The 14,580-nt window shown below is 48.8% G+C and overlaps 1 protein-coding gene across 2 annotated transcripts; it reads right to left on the bottom strand.

Annotated features, from left to right (window-relative positions):
• Nucleotides 1-3,062: 3,062 nt before the first annotated feature.
• LOC125550479 lies at nt 3,063-8,135 on the bottom strand. 2 transcript variants are annotated; one of them, XM_048713485.1, is made up of 5 exons: nt 6,488-8,135; nt 5,746-6,378; nt 5,517-5,668; nt 3,995-4,069; nt 3,063-3,916 (listed from the first exon to the last, which is right to left on the bottom strand). In XM_048713485.1, exons 1-5 carry the CDS (start codon nt 6,852-6,854, stop codon nt 3,308-3,310), a joined length of 1,836 nt encoding a protein of 611 aa, XP_048569442.1. In that variant the 5' UTR covers nt 6,855-8,135; the 3' UTR covers nt 3,063-3,307. The 2 variants fall into 2 exon arrangements, with proteins under 2 accessions (XP_048569442.1, XP_048569441.1); XM_048713484.1 differs by having other exon boundaries at nt 3,995-4,072; nt 6,488-8,132.
• Between the last annotated feature and the right edge of the window lie 6,445 nt (nt 8,136-14,580).

Genomic DNA, 14,580 nt, shown 5'->3' with positions numbered 1-14,580 from the left:
GAGGCGAGGCTATGGGTCCTAGCAGGGGCGAAACATTTGGGTCTTCTGATGTCGGGAGAGTAACGGCTTGTATTTTTCTTTTCGGCCTTTGGCCGGTGCCTGGATATCTTTTTAAACCCCCTTCTTATTTAATGAATGGGGCGCATCCGGCAGTAATGATGACCATGCTTAGCTATTTGAATTTTTCTTGCAAACAACAGTTTGCAGTTTGCTTAGGTCACGGACATCTCCTGGACCGTCTCATATATTGTCTGTGTACCAAACCTGCTTCTCCTTTTTTTTACCAGGAATGTTTCCCTTTTTTGATCAAGAAATTGTTTGGCTTTCAACTCTATGGTATTGTAATAAACTGATGCTTAACGTAGTTCAGTTCAAATAATGAGGATGCTTCATTTACATGCAGACATATTTCAGCTGTATTGGGCTTGTATGCTTGCATGCACCAGTTTGATGCGCACTACATGGATTTGAATAATCCCCATCAGAAAGGGATAAAGTGAATTAACCAAAATGATAGGAATTAGAAGGGATCACGATTGACTAGAGGATTGCCCGGTGGCATACGACCTGTATAAATTGGGCCGATGGCTTAGGCCAACTCTAACGCACGACACCAAATGGCCCGTCTGCATCCGTTTGGGGGTAAACGGACAAAGCAGGACCTCCAACACAGGACCGCAAACGGGTCGTCGTCCGTTTTCTGTCCGCTTTCAACCCATTCCTGGCCCAAGTTTGAGACGAGTTTGCGGCCGAACGGATAGCACGCGCACGGGCGGGACGCGCGCCCTTGTCCTCCCTTGGCCCGCCCATCGGTGGCACAAGCGGCCACTTTCCCTCCCTTTCCTCCAAACGCTCCTGGGCCTCGCCCTCCACTCTCTCGCGCCCTCGGCCTTTCCCCTCCCTCCATCCACCATGGCCGATGAGGCGAATCCCGGTGACCCACCACCGGCCGCCCGCCCCATGGCGAAGAAAATGAAATCTGTGAAGAAGCTTCGGTCAGAGCTCACGTCGGCGGAGGCCGCCAAGCTCGACGCTGAATCGGCCAAGAGGAGGAACCGGTGAACTGTCGCGGTGGAGAAGAAGGCCGCTGTCGAGTACGCCGCCAAGTGTTCCCTGCGGCGTGCGTTGCAGCACCAGGCCGACCTCGACGACAAGGAGTCCACCGTCTCCAAGGCGCACGCCCTCCTCATGTTGGGCATTGTTGGGTGCTCATCAAAGATTGCCCCAAGTTCAAGGACCAATACAATGCTCTTAAGAAGAAGAGAGGAGAGAAGGCGGCCATGGCTGATGAGGGAGACGTGCTCAAGAGGCCGAGGGGCAAGACAAGCTCAAAGGCCGACGAGAAGCATGATGCGTCTTATATAGCCTTGCAAGGAAATTTGGAGAACATGATGAGCCAAAAGTGCGGGAGGAGAGCAGGAGCAAAGGGAAGGAGGAGCAAATGAAGATATACCTAGATCTTCAAACGAAGAAGCTTGACATGGAGGAGGCCGTGAAGAAGAGGAAGCTCGACATAGAGGAGGCCGCTCAACTCAAGAAGCTAGAGACCGAGGCCACCAATGCCGACACAAAAGCCAAGGAGGTGGCACTAGCGTTGATGAGCGTCGACAAGAACAATATGTCACCGGAGAGGAAGGCTTGGTTCACAAACCGGCAGAAGGAGATGTTCGCCCGTGACGGCATGAACTAGGTGAGACCTCGGCCGCGCTGGCCGCGCTGGCGGTCCTTTTTGAAGGCTGGCTGGTGTGCCGGCCGCTGGCTTTGTTGCCGGTGACAAAACTTGTCCATTTTGAAGGCTAGTTGGTGTGCCGGCCGCTGGCTTTGTTGCCGGCGTGAAACATGTCCTTTTTGAAGGCTGGCTCCTGTGTCGGCCGTTGGTTGTGTTGCCGGCATGAGACTATAGGTCGCCGCTGTGTTGCCGGCCGGCGTGAACTAGTGCGAATCGTGGCCGCGGCTTAAATCCTTAGTTTCTCATGTTTGCATGCACGGGGACAGGATGCGTCGAAGATGCGGCCGCGCATTGGGCGCCCGGCCGACGCAAACTCAAATCCGGGTGGATACGGCCCCATTGTCACCCTCAAACGGACGAAATCCGGACAAAACGAACGTCTATTTGGGGTCGTGCGTTGGAGTTGGCCTTAGTATGGAGCAGACCATGTGCCACAGGCTCCGGTCCAGAAAAAGTAGAAAGTAGCGCCGTTAGAACACCATTGTGAGCCACAACATTAATGGACAACTGGCAAGAAGCACTGGCCCAATTGAATATTGATGCAATGAAAAAGAAATGCATTATGCAATACGCCTGTGTTCACTGATCCCTATGTGGACCAACGGCTTGGATAATGATACCATATGGTAGTATGACCCATGTTGAATTTCCGCTACTCCTATGCATACAACAAGGAGCAATTGCTCTAACAAGATTCGAGATGCGAACCAACTTGTAGTTGGATGGTTAAGTGGACAGTGGTATCCCCAGCCCACCAGGGTTCAAGTCCTGGTGCTCGCATTTATCCTACGGTGACTTCGTAAAATCTCAAGATGATATGCCGGCTCAGCCTCTCAAAGATGCTCGGTAGGATGTGCGTGTGTGCGTTAATAGGATGAGCACTTGCGTCTATATTGTGTTCTAAAAAAGCAAGATTCGAGATGAGGGGACGTTTCCGCTTCGGAGCTTACAATGAAGGAAAAGCCAATGGCTAGACGTCGGTCAACCGACCCAATTTTCGGCCGGCCACCACGCACCACGGCCAGAATAAAAAAGCATGGCTCGCTGTCGCCGGGTCGCAGCAACAAATCAAAGCCGGTTCCAGTAAAAAAAAATGCCTCGGCCTCGCCTATTGCAGTATTTTGGCACCGGGGGATGCATAATCGGCTACGGTGACGCCTAGCACCTTGCATAAAACAACTTGTCAGGATTGTAAAAGACAGCAGAAATCACCAAAACAAACATTATTATTATTTTCAAGAAAAGGGACGATACCGACAAGAACAAACAAACAAACAAAGGAAACACAAACACAATCAGGAACGACGTAGAAAGACATCCAACAAAAATAATAAAACCAACAAGAAATATATGACGACCCACACATCCGGAAAAAGAAGCAACACATCGATATGAACATATGTGACCTGAAGCTACTTTCAACGAGATTCCACATTTACCAACCAACCATATGCACTCATTACAGCGACAAAAAAACTCACAGATGGGGACGGATTGGATTGCAAATACCGACAGGTTAAGTTAGTTAGTTATATATAATAACAAAATGGCTCCCAGACTTCCAGATATGCCCTTGCCTCAACCCTCTCGGTGTTTGTGTGGCCACCTCCCTGCGCCCCTGCCCCTGTTGTTGAAGTTACTAGGCTGGTAGTACCCATCATCGTTGTTGTTGTAGTACCCGCCCCCGCCCCCGCCTCCGCCACCACCACCACCACCACCACCCCGGCCATTCTGGTACTCGCCCTGGTGTCCGCCACCACCCCTGCCATTCAGGTAACCGCCCTGGTGTGCACCACCAGCACCACTGCCATTCTGGTACCCGCCCTGGTATCCACCACCACCACCCCGGCCATTCTGGTACCCGCCCTGGTATCCGCCACCACCACCCCAGCCATTCTGGTACTCACCACCGCCTCCTTGGTATCCACCACCACCACCTCCTCCACGCCCATTCTGGTATGCGCTGCCCATGCCACGGCCGCCTCCATGCCTGCCATGGCCATTAGGGTAAGCCCCCCTCCTGCCACGATCACCACCTCGCTGGTTCTGAAAAGATCGCCGAGGGCGCTGAAACTGTCGCTCTTTTGGCTCGGCATACCTCTGATCTTGTTCTTCCACATCAAACTTCTCCTGCTCTGCCTCAGCCAAGGGATATTCCTCATGAGGGTTCACCGGGGATTTACCTTCCTGAAGCTGGCATGTTAGTATAAGCCAGAAATATATTACATACACAGAAAAACACTCCACAGGTCATCCAGTCTTTACCATATTTTGCACATCGGCTGCATTAGACTGATGACCATTGTAGATTTCTGTGGCATGCGAGGAGTCTTCCTCCTCCTCCTGTCAGCAAGTAAACATACCAACAAGATCAATATAAGCTTTGTAGACTAATGACCATTGTAGGTTTCTTGCAATAGTATCCAAGTACACAGCTAGGATGCTAAAGAACATATATTACCAGACCCAAAGAATATAAAACTATTAAGTTGTGTTATCAAAGTAATGTTGGTCATAAGTCCTAAACTCGTAATCATAAAGTAGACAAGCAACAAGTAAAAAATGACAGCTAGGAGTAAAATGGCACCCAGGTCCCAGGAGCATGTGTTCCTTCAATGGACAGTAAATAAATAATTCTACAACAACAACAACAACAACAACAACAACAAAGCCTTTAGTCCCAAACAAGTTGGGGTAGGCTAGAGGTGAAACCCATAAGATCTCGCGACCAACTCATGGCTCTAGCACATGGATAGCAAGCTAATAAATAATTCCGAGTGTTTAAAATTCAGGTAAAATTATACATGCAAATGTTTGAACCATTCAGATTCCTGTAGGTTGTGGAAAAACAAACTCTTTTTGCACCTTGGAAAAAGAAACAAATCTGGGGGCTCTAAAGTGAAATCTTTAGAAGCACAAAAATTAACTTATACAAAAAAAGGAGACCCAGTGCTAGAAGTTCCCACGCCAGGTGGGGTCTGGGGAAGGATTATATAATGCAAGCCTTACCCCTGCACACTGCAATGCAGAGAGGCCGCGTCGAAACTTGCTTTACTCAATGGGTACAAATATTGTCAGAGCACTAAACTTGGTTTCTCCACTCATGCTGCAGAAATGCTAGCTTTTTCCGTTAAATTCACAAACGTAATAAAAATACAAGAGCATTTGCATGTGTCCCCTTTTCAGAATGTTTATATCAGGGATTAGGATTGCTGTTCTTTTCAACCAGCATTTTAAGTAATGGCCAACAAAGTAAAAAAGGAACAAATGTACAATAAAAAATCATGTTATTGCATGATTGCAATGGTGAATTCTAGCACATGATATTTATAATCTTTAATACAACAAAAACTCAACTACTATGTTGCAAACTGCGAAGACCCATCAGAATAGAGACCATCCTGTACCTAGATAGTGGTAGCACTACACATAATATTATACAACGATCATACTAGTTGTTAAGTTAGTATTTCAGCGGGTTTTTTTTCAGAACACAAATGCACAGGCACCATCTGTTATATCTAAGCAACAGCCCACAACATCCATATGAAACAGCATAATCTACACCCCAAATGGAGTGACGTTACAGTTTTTTTGTTAAAGTTATAATCCACATTGATCATTACTACTGAACCAGCACAAAAAGCAGCAGCAACAACAACAATGATGATAATAATAATACTAGGAGCAATCATCAACAAAGATCAAAACAAAGTTTCAGGGCAATGATCACTTCGCCATGCTAAGCATATATTAAATTACAAAAGAGTGCAATTTGCTATTTTACCTTGTGACCTTCAGCAGCTATGTTCTCCTTAAGTGATGGTGCCTCTGGTGAGACAGTCATGCTCATCAGTGCCTGCACACTTTCAGATCCATGGTGCGCCATGTAGTAGTCCGATGCCATGATCCTGTCTAACTTGGACCTCACCGCAGCATCTACAGCGAAAAGCCGCAGATTTCAATCAGCAATGAGCTCAAAACAAACCAAATTACAGACCTATATCAACCCTCACATGTAATAGAGGAGCCAGGGTGGATCGGCACATCAGCACGGGTGAGCCATAGGCGGGCATGATGGGCACAGGCCTGGAGTGCGTCATGGTGGGAGACGCCAACCGCAGAAGCAGGGCGAGCCGTGGCAAGGGCCGCCACAGCAGACACTGCATCAAGGTCGTTCTCCGTAAGCAGGTCCACGGTATCATCCCATACATAGCCGTAGGTGATGCAGCTGCTCCGCTCGTGCTTGCGTGCAACCATGGTGGTGATGAACTCGTCTGGTGACTTGACATAAAAAAGGGAGCCAAAGTAGACAAGCGCGAGGAGGTCTTGGATGGACAAATCGGAGCCAAAGGATGAGGAACCGGCAGCAGGTGCAGGGACGGTGGAGAGCTCCTTGGTGAGGGCAGTGGAGAGTGGCACGCGGAGGCGCTCGAGCTCGTCAATGAGCGCGGCGATGGTGGGCTTTGAATGCATCACCTCCTTCTGGTCCTGGTTAAGCACCTTGCCGGCGGCGACCGACTCCTCCATCTGCGCAATGCGATCCTGCTTCTTCCGTAGCGCGCGAAGACGCTTCGACACCACTGAGAGAGCCAGCCCTTCCTTGGTTTCAGATATTGTCCCTTTGGTTTCAAATTCTTTAACCGACTCTGCAAAAAAAATGCAAAGCATAATGTATAGCAGTAATTAATGTTTTCAACAACAAAAAAACATTTTTTTTCTCTGGTTAATACAAAATTTTGTTAGCTCCATAAGTACCTGAAGTTGTGCCAAAAGACCTAAAAAGAACACACGGATCATAGGTTGGTTCAAACCACAACATGTTTTCAGCAGAGCAAGGCGCACCAGACTCGAGCTTCAAACTTTTACCATTCACAGCAAGTACATATGCTGTCCGGTGGCACATGCTCTCCTTCGCCATAATGTAAATAACATTGTCATCGTGCAAGCTTAATGTAGGCCCAGCACTGGTCAAATTCCCCCATGTCAAACTGTTTTTGTCATCAAACATCTCAGGTAAAAGATTCGGCAAACTTGAATCACTAAAAGATAACTCAGATGTATCAAACGTCAGACCATCATGACAAATATCTGAATAAATCGATCTACTCCAGGTCCTAGCCATCCAACCATATCTTTTCCTCGCTTCATGTTGCAGAAAGGATCTTGCACATGAAAATCTAACTCAACAAACTTGATCAAATCATTGAATATCGTCACATGACGGTGTGGTCTTGGGGTTAGATTCTCAAACGTCAAATGGAATTCAGAAGCATCACATGGTTCAGGTACTGGCAATGGAACAAAACGGATGATAGGCTTTTTATCCAAGACATTGCATAAGAGAATTCCCCACCAAAGATCAATCCAACCTATGATACCATTTTCTGCATATGCCACGCTCATGGCATCATGAAGCAATAGCTTACGCTTAGCTATCCTTGTTTCATTATCCTCGGCGATATGAGCCACCTGAGTGTGCCAATCATTTGCATCAGATCGATAAATGTGGAGTGTGTAATGTTTGCGAGACTCGAGCCCGAAATATTCAACATGAGGAAAAACGACAGCAAAGTCTTCACTGTTATCATTAACAGGCAGGATAGCAACCAAATTTGCCTCAGAAGAAGATGGATATGGCCTTGGAATAAGATGAAGACAGGGAAAATTTGGCCCTGCTTTGTAAACGAAATAGTCGGTGAATGGTAAATGGTGGACACTCCCGAAGAAAGTGAAAGCCAGCAGTACAGACCCTCCAGCCTCACCAAGTATACGAGGATCTACTGGCAAGAGCTCCCCTGTCTGATCAACGCAGCTGACGAGGCACAACGAGATAGCTGGAGGGTCAACTGCTTTAAAAGAAAGCTCCAAGTGATGCCCTTTGCTATTCTTGGTTCTCGCGGTAGTGGAATTTTTCAACTGGCCCACTAAACATTTTCTATCCAGCAGGATTTGGGGGTGGCGACCACACGGAGAAGGATGGTCTTGCATTGCCATGACGGAAGAGTGAAAGGGCGCCGATGAAGATATGGATCGTGGAAGGCGGAGAATGGCCTAGGCCCGGGAATTGACGGGAAAGAAGCTCGGGGGTCGATGTCAGGGAATCAGGGTAGATGAGCTCGGACTATGGCTGCCTGGGAGTCAGGGCAGACGGCCGGAGACGGAGCATCGTGGAAAAGGACGAAGGTGGGAAGCGCCGGGATGGCGGTGGTGGCGGCGGCGGCAGGCGGTCGAGGTGCGCGGCGGCAGGCGGTCGAGGCGCTCGGCGGCAGGCGGTCGCGGTGCGCGGTGACGGCAGGCGGTCGCGGTGCGCGGCGGCGGCGACGGTGGAGCCGAACCCTAGCGAGGCGGCGGCCCGAGGGAGACAGATTGAGCGAGGGGAAGAACCGAAGGAGCGAGACAGATCTTTTTGACAGATCGGTCGCTGACAGATTCTCGAACGCTCGGGGCGGCCGGCCCATGTAGTGTAAGGCTCGGTAGCGAGTTGTTTTCAGTGAGTTTATTTTTCCTTTTTTTGAGGTTTTTTTCTGTTTTATTAGTTTTCAGTGGGTTTTTTATTTTGGTTTTCCAGGAAAACACGAGATTTATTTATTTCTTAAAAAATATATTTCTTAGAAAAATACATGGCATTTTAGAAAAATTGAGAATATTTTCTAATATGTTTGTGGGCATTTTATGAAAAAATATGAACACTTTTTTATATTTCTGAACATTTTTAAGCAATTTTTGTAAATGACGAACGTTACAGTTTTTTGTAATAGATATGGGAGTCTTCAGAAGCGTCTGATGCCTATCTAGTGGCCGCTATTTTCCGTTCAATGCATGCGAGGTGTGCAGGCCACGTTGAGGTTTATGGGGTGTAGGCTTATGTTCGTAATTTGTAGACAAAGTGACCAACCTGTAACGCGGATGACGGGTAGGCTCAGTGTTTCAAATGGTCACTGGACATAGATTGAGTCATGTGCACGCCCGCCTCCTTGTATTGACTTCGATTCAATGACAAACTGCTCCCACTCACCACTCGAATTCATCTCAGGGGTTCGTATGTTCGATTTGGAAATTGCGCTCCCTCTCCTAATTTCTCTCCATACTCCCCTATGCTCACCCCGATGGTGGAATCATCGCGCCATTAATGTCGGTCCTCTACTGGTTCAGGATGGAGGGTAGGCATTCAGAAGTGAGCATGCATCCCAACTCCGTAGGCAGCCTCTATTTTTCTTGAGCGCTGTTCTTTTTGTTGTTTATCTTGTTGATGTCGACGATGTGTTTTTTTAGAAAAGGAGGATGACCCCCGGCCTCTGCATCTGGGAGATGCATACGGCCACTTTATTGATTATTCTCGAGGACCTTACAAAGTATTACAACAATAAGCCTGAATCCACCATCTTGGCAACACATGCCACTACTCCTATCCAAAATGATGAAGGGGTGCTAGCTGGGCCACTACCCAAACCACTCACTTAAGCCTAACATCAAAAAGCCGGAAATCGAAACATATTCGGAAGCCCCAGCCGAGCCACATACCGGGTCTGGGGCACAATCCGGTCAGACGCACTCGTGTGTCGTCGCCACCATCTTCCGCAGGTCCATCTTCAGATCATATTGAGACTTCTACCTTGTGTGGCCACTCTGCCATCGACGTCATCATGACGCCAGACAGCAACCTCCTGCTGCGCGAGTCCATCTCCGCGTATCGGGCGGCGAGCCTCCACAGCACCATGCCGCCGATCCTCGCCGCCATGAATGAGTGAGATGAAGTACCGCTCCACCACGGCATGTACAGGGTGAGGAAGGGCGAGGTACCCATCGGAGACACGGCCGGAAGGGCCGCCACCAGGAACCAGACAAGCTCGCAATACACACCCAACATCCCCATGCCCAAGTCGGCGCCTTCAAGAAGGTGACGGCACTGTGGCGCCGCCGCCGCTTAGCCACCGGGGCTAGGGTTTTCACCCGGGCGCAGGGGAAGGGGGGAGGCAGGGGATGTTTAGCCTCGGCGCCGCCACCAAGGAGGGAATGGCATCCGGAACGCCATCGACGCCGTGACCACCACCGGCGGCCAAGGGTTTCCCCCGGCCAAGCACCCTGCCGCCACCTCCGAGCCAGCTACCACATCCGCAGGCGCGAGTACGCCGGAGATCCAGGCCGGCCGGAGGTCATGCATCACGAGCGGATCAGGATCGCCTCCGATCTGACGCGGGGAGCCCGGGGCCTCCATGCGCCAAGACCTGCGCCCACCGGGACCTCGCTGCCCGCGCAGCCGAGGGGAACCAGCCTACCTCACCGACGAACACTTCCCGCCACCGGGGAAGCGCCGTCCGCACCAGCGAGGCCGCCGCCTCAGATCCGGACACCACCGAAAGGGAGCGGTCCCTGCCGCCACCATACCGGGGCATCCCCGCAGCCGTGGCCGCGCCCACCCCCATCGACGCGCAGCCAAGGGCGCGCGCACCAGGCGTCGGACGAGCACGCAGCCAGGCGCACAGATCCCAGGCTCCAAAGGGCTCCGGCGGATCTCCCCTCTCGACGCGCCAGACTGGCCAGGGATAACGCCCCGCCGCCGCCTTCCTCGGGGCCGGCCCGGGCTTCGCCGGCGAGCGCCCTCTGGCGGCGGCGAGACAGGTGGGGGAGGGGCGGGGACTGTGGCGGCGCTAGGGTTTCTACCCCCGTGTCGCCAGAGCTAGTCTACGATGTGTGGATGAAGGGGGTCACGGGGTACTGATAGTGTCTTGAGCCCATCAATCGCCACAAGGCTAACTAAGTGTAGCTTCGTGGTCCTATTCGCACCTCTCATTTAAGTGTTGTCGTCTGCATATGACATGTACATGTGAGTACTTTGAATATATTCGCAAGTTGAAAAGAAATGAAAAGGGAGTATTCATGCGAGGTGAGTCAAGATAAATAGCTAAGGGTTTTATTTTGCAAGAATCCAATTTTTCCCTGAACTAGAAAAGAAAATTTTAAGTTAGGAGAATATTATGCAAGCTTAAAGGTCGAAGTGAAGCACACCCATGTGTTCAATCCTGATCAAACATCATCAACTACGCATACATCACGCTGGCCACAAATCAGCTGACCTATGTATAAAAAAAGTACAAGTCAGAGTAAAAGTTTTTGTAGAGACTAATATATGTTGTCAAATAATTAGATAGATAGCATATGCAGCCGGGCTTGGTGAGTCGAAGTCCTCAAGCCGGATGTGGGAGGCCCAAACTCGCGGGATTCACGGAGTCCCACAGAGAATGTATCTGGTGAAACGACCAAACTGGTGCACCAGATGCACGACCTATACGTGGGTCGTTTGATTCAAAAGAGAGGGGTAGGATTTGGGCGGTGACTGACTTACTGGCACATTTGCAAAACAGTCCTTGAAGTACAGCTAAATCCAGCGATCTGACCTCTCTGTACCCACATCATCTTCCTTCCCTTCCGTATTATGTACCAACCCGTCCAGCTGAGCGCTAGGGTTCGGGAAGGCTGCTACGTCGCCTCTCTCTCCCCCGCTCCTGGACCTTCTCCCCATTCTATCTTGTACTTGTTGGGGAACGTAGTAATTTCAAAAAAAATCCTACGCACACGCAGGATCATGTTGATGCATAGCAACGAGAGGGGAGAGTGTGTCCACGTACCCTCGTAGACCGAAAGCGGAAGCGTTAGCACAACGCGGTTGATGTAGTCGTACGTCTTCACGATCCGATTGATCCAAGTACCGAACGTACGGCACCTCCGAGTTCAGCACACGTCCAGCTCGATGACGTCCCGCGAACTCCGATCCAGCAGAGCTTCATGGGAGAGTTCCATCAGCACGATGGCGTGATGACGGTGATGATGTTGCTACCGACGCAGGGCTTCGCCTAAGCACCGCTACGATATGACCGAGGTGGAATATGGTGGAGGGGGCACCGCACACGGCTGGGAGAGATCAATAGATCAACTTGTGTGTCTAGAGGTGCCCCCCTGCCCCCGTATATAAAGGAGCAAGGGGGGAGGCCGTCCGGCCCTTGGGGCGCGCCAAGGAGGGAGGAGTCCTCCTCCTAGTAGGAGTAGGACTCCCCTTTCCTAGTCCAACTAGGAAAAGGGAAGGGGGAAGGAAAGAGAGGGAGAGGGAGAGGGAAAGAGGGGCCGCGCCCCCTCCCCTAGTCCAATTCGGACTCCTCATGGGAGGGGACGCGCCACCTCCTGGGCTGCTGCCCTCTCTCTCCCCTCAGGCCCACTAAGGCCCAATACTTTCCCCAGGGGGTTCCGGTAACCCCTCCGACACTCCGGTTTTCTCTGAAATCACCCGGAACACTTCCGGTGTCCGAATATAGTCGTCCAATATATCGATCTTTACGTCTCGGCCATTTTGAGACTCATCGTCATGTCCGTGATCATATCCAGGACTCTGAACTACCTTCGTTACATCAAAACACAAAAACTCATAATACCGATCGTCACCGAACTTTAAGCGTGCGGACCCTACGGGTTCGAGAACTATGTAGACATGACCGAGACACGTCTCTGGTCAATAACCAATAGTGGAACCTGGATGCTCATATTGGCTCCCACATATTCTACGAAGATCTTTATCGGTCAAACCGCATAACAACATACGTTGTTCCCTTTGTCATCGGTATGTTACTTGTCCGAGGTTCGATCGTCGGTATCTTAATACCTAGTTCAATCTCGTTATCGGCAAGTCTCTTTACTCGTTCCGCAATAAATCATCCCGCAACTAACTCATTAGTTACAATGCTTGCAAGGCTTATAGTGATGTGTATTACCGAGTGGGCCCAAAGATACCTCTCCGACAATCGGAGTGACAAATCCTAATCTCGAAATACGCCAACTCAACAAGTACCTTTGGAGACACCTGTAGAGCACCTTTATAATCACCCAGTTACGTTGTGAGGTTTGGTAGCACACAAAGTGTTCCTCCGGTAAATAGGAGTTGCATAATCTCATAGTCATAGGAACATGTATAAGTCATGAAGAAAGCAATAGCAATATACTAAATGATCAAGTGCTGAGCTAACGGAATGGGTCAAGTCAATCACATCATTCTCCTAATGATGTGATCCCGTTAATCAAATCACAACTCATGTCTATGGCTAGGAAACATAACCATCTTTGATTAACGAGCTAGTCAAGTAGAGGCATACTAGTGACACTCTGTTTGTCTATGTATTCACACATGTATCATGTTTCCGGTTAATACAATTCTAGCATGAATAATAAACATTTATCATGATATAAGGAAATAAATAATAACTTTATTATTGCCTCTAGGGCATATTTCCTTCAGTCTCCCACTTGCACTAGAGTAAATAATCTAGATTACACAGTAATGATTCTAACACCCATGGAGCCTTGGTGCTGATCATATTTTCCTCGTGGAAGAGGCTTAGTCAACGGGTCTGCAACATTCAGATCCGTATGTATCTTGCAAATCTCTATGTCTCCCACTTGGACTTGATCTCGGATGGAGTTGAAGCGTCTCTTGATGTGCTTGGTTCTCTTGTGAAATCTGGATTCCTTTGCCAAGGCAATTGCACCAGTATTGTCACAAAAGATTTTCATTGGACCCGATGCACTAGGTATGACACCTAGATCGGATATGAACTCCTTCATCCAAACTCCTTCATTCCCTGCTTCCGAAGCAACAATGTACTCCGCTTCACACGTAGATCCCGCCACGATGCTTTGTTTAGAACTGCTCCAACTGACAGCTCCATCGTTCAATATAAATACGTATCCGGTTTGCGATTTAGAATCGTCTGGATCAGTGTCAAACGTATCCATACGATTGCCGATGGCTTGCCGATCATCCTGCAAGTCAACCAAAGTCCATACTTTGTTCTCATACATGGATCCCATCTCAGATTTCATGGCCTCAAGCCATTTTGCGGAATCTGGGCTCATCATCGATTCCTCATAGTTCGTAGGTTCGTCATGGTCTAGTAACATGACCTCCAGAACAGGATTACCGTACCACTCTGGTGCGGATCTTACTCTGGTTGACCTACGAGGTTCAGTACTAACTTGATCTGAAGTTTCATGATCATCATCATTAACTTCCTCACTAATTGGTATAGGTGTCACAGGAACCGGTTTCTATGATGAACTACTTTCCAATAAGCGAGCAGGTACAGTTACCTCATCAAGTTCTACTTTCCTCTCACTCACTTCTTTCGAGAGAAACTCCTTCTCTAGAAAGGATCCAAATTTAGCAACAAAAGTCTTGCCTTCGGATATGTGATAGAAGGTGTACCCAACAGTCTCCTTTGGGTATCCTATGAAGACACATTTCTCCGATTTGGGTTCGAGCTTATCAGGTTGAAGCTTTTTCACATAAGCATCGCAGCCCCAAACTTTAAGAAACTACAACTTTGGTTTCTTGCCAAACCATAGTTCATAAGGCATCGTTTAGATGGTGCCCTATTTAACATGAATGCAGCCGTCTCTAAAGCATAACCCCAAAATGATAGCGGTAAATCAGTAAGAGACATCATAGATCGCACCATATCTAGTAAAGTACGATTACGACGTTCGGACACACCATTACGTTGTGGTGTTCCGGGTGGCGTGAGTTGCGAAACTATTCCGCATTGTTTCAAATGAAGACCAAACTCGTAACTCAAATATTCTCCTCCATGATCAGATCGTAGAAACTTTATTTTCTTGTTACGATGATTTTCTACTTCACTCTGAAATTCTTTGAACTTTTCAAATGTTTCAGACTTATGTTTCATTAAGTTGATATACCCATATCTGCTCAAATCATCTGTGAAGGTGAGAAAATACCGATACCCGCCGTGAGCCTCAACATTCATTGGACCACATACATCAGTATGTATGATTTCCAACAAATC

This window comes from Triticum urartu, chromosome 4, assembly GCF_003073215.2.
Source record: "Triticum urartu cultivar G1812 chromosome 4, Tu2.1, whole genome shotgun sequence".
Lineage (NCBI taxonomy): Eukaryota > Viridiplantae > Streptophyta > Magnoliopsida > Poales > Poaceae > Triticum > Triticum urartu.
The sequence above is the reverse complement of the archived record's forward strand: the minus strand, read 5'-3'. Positions and strand labels throughout refer to the sequence as shown.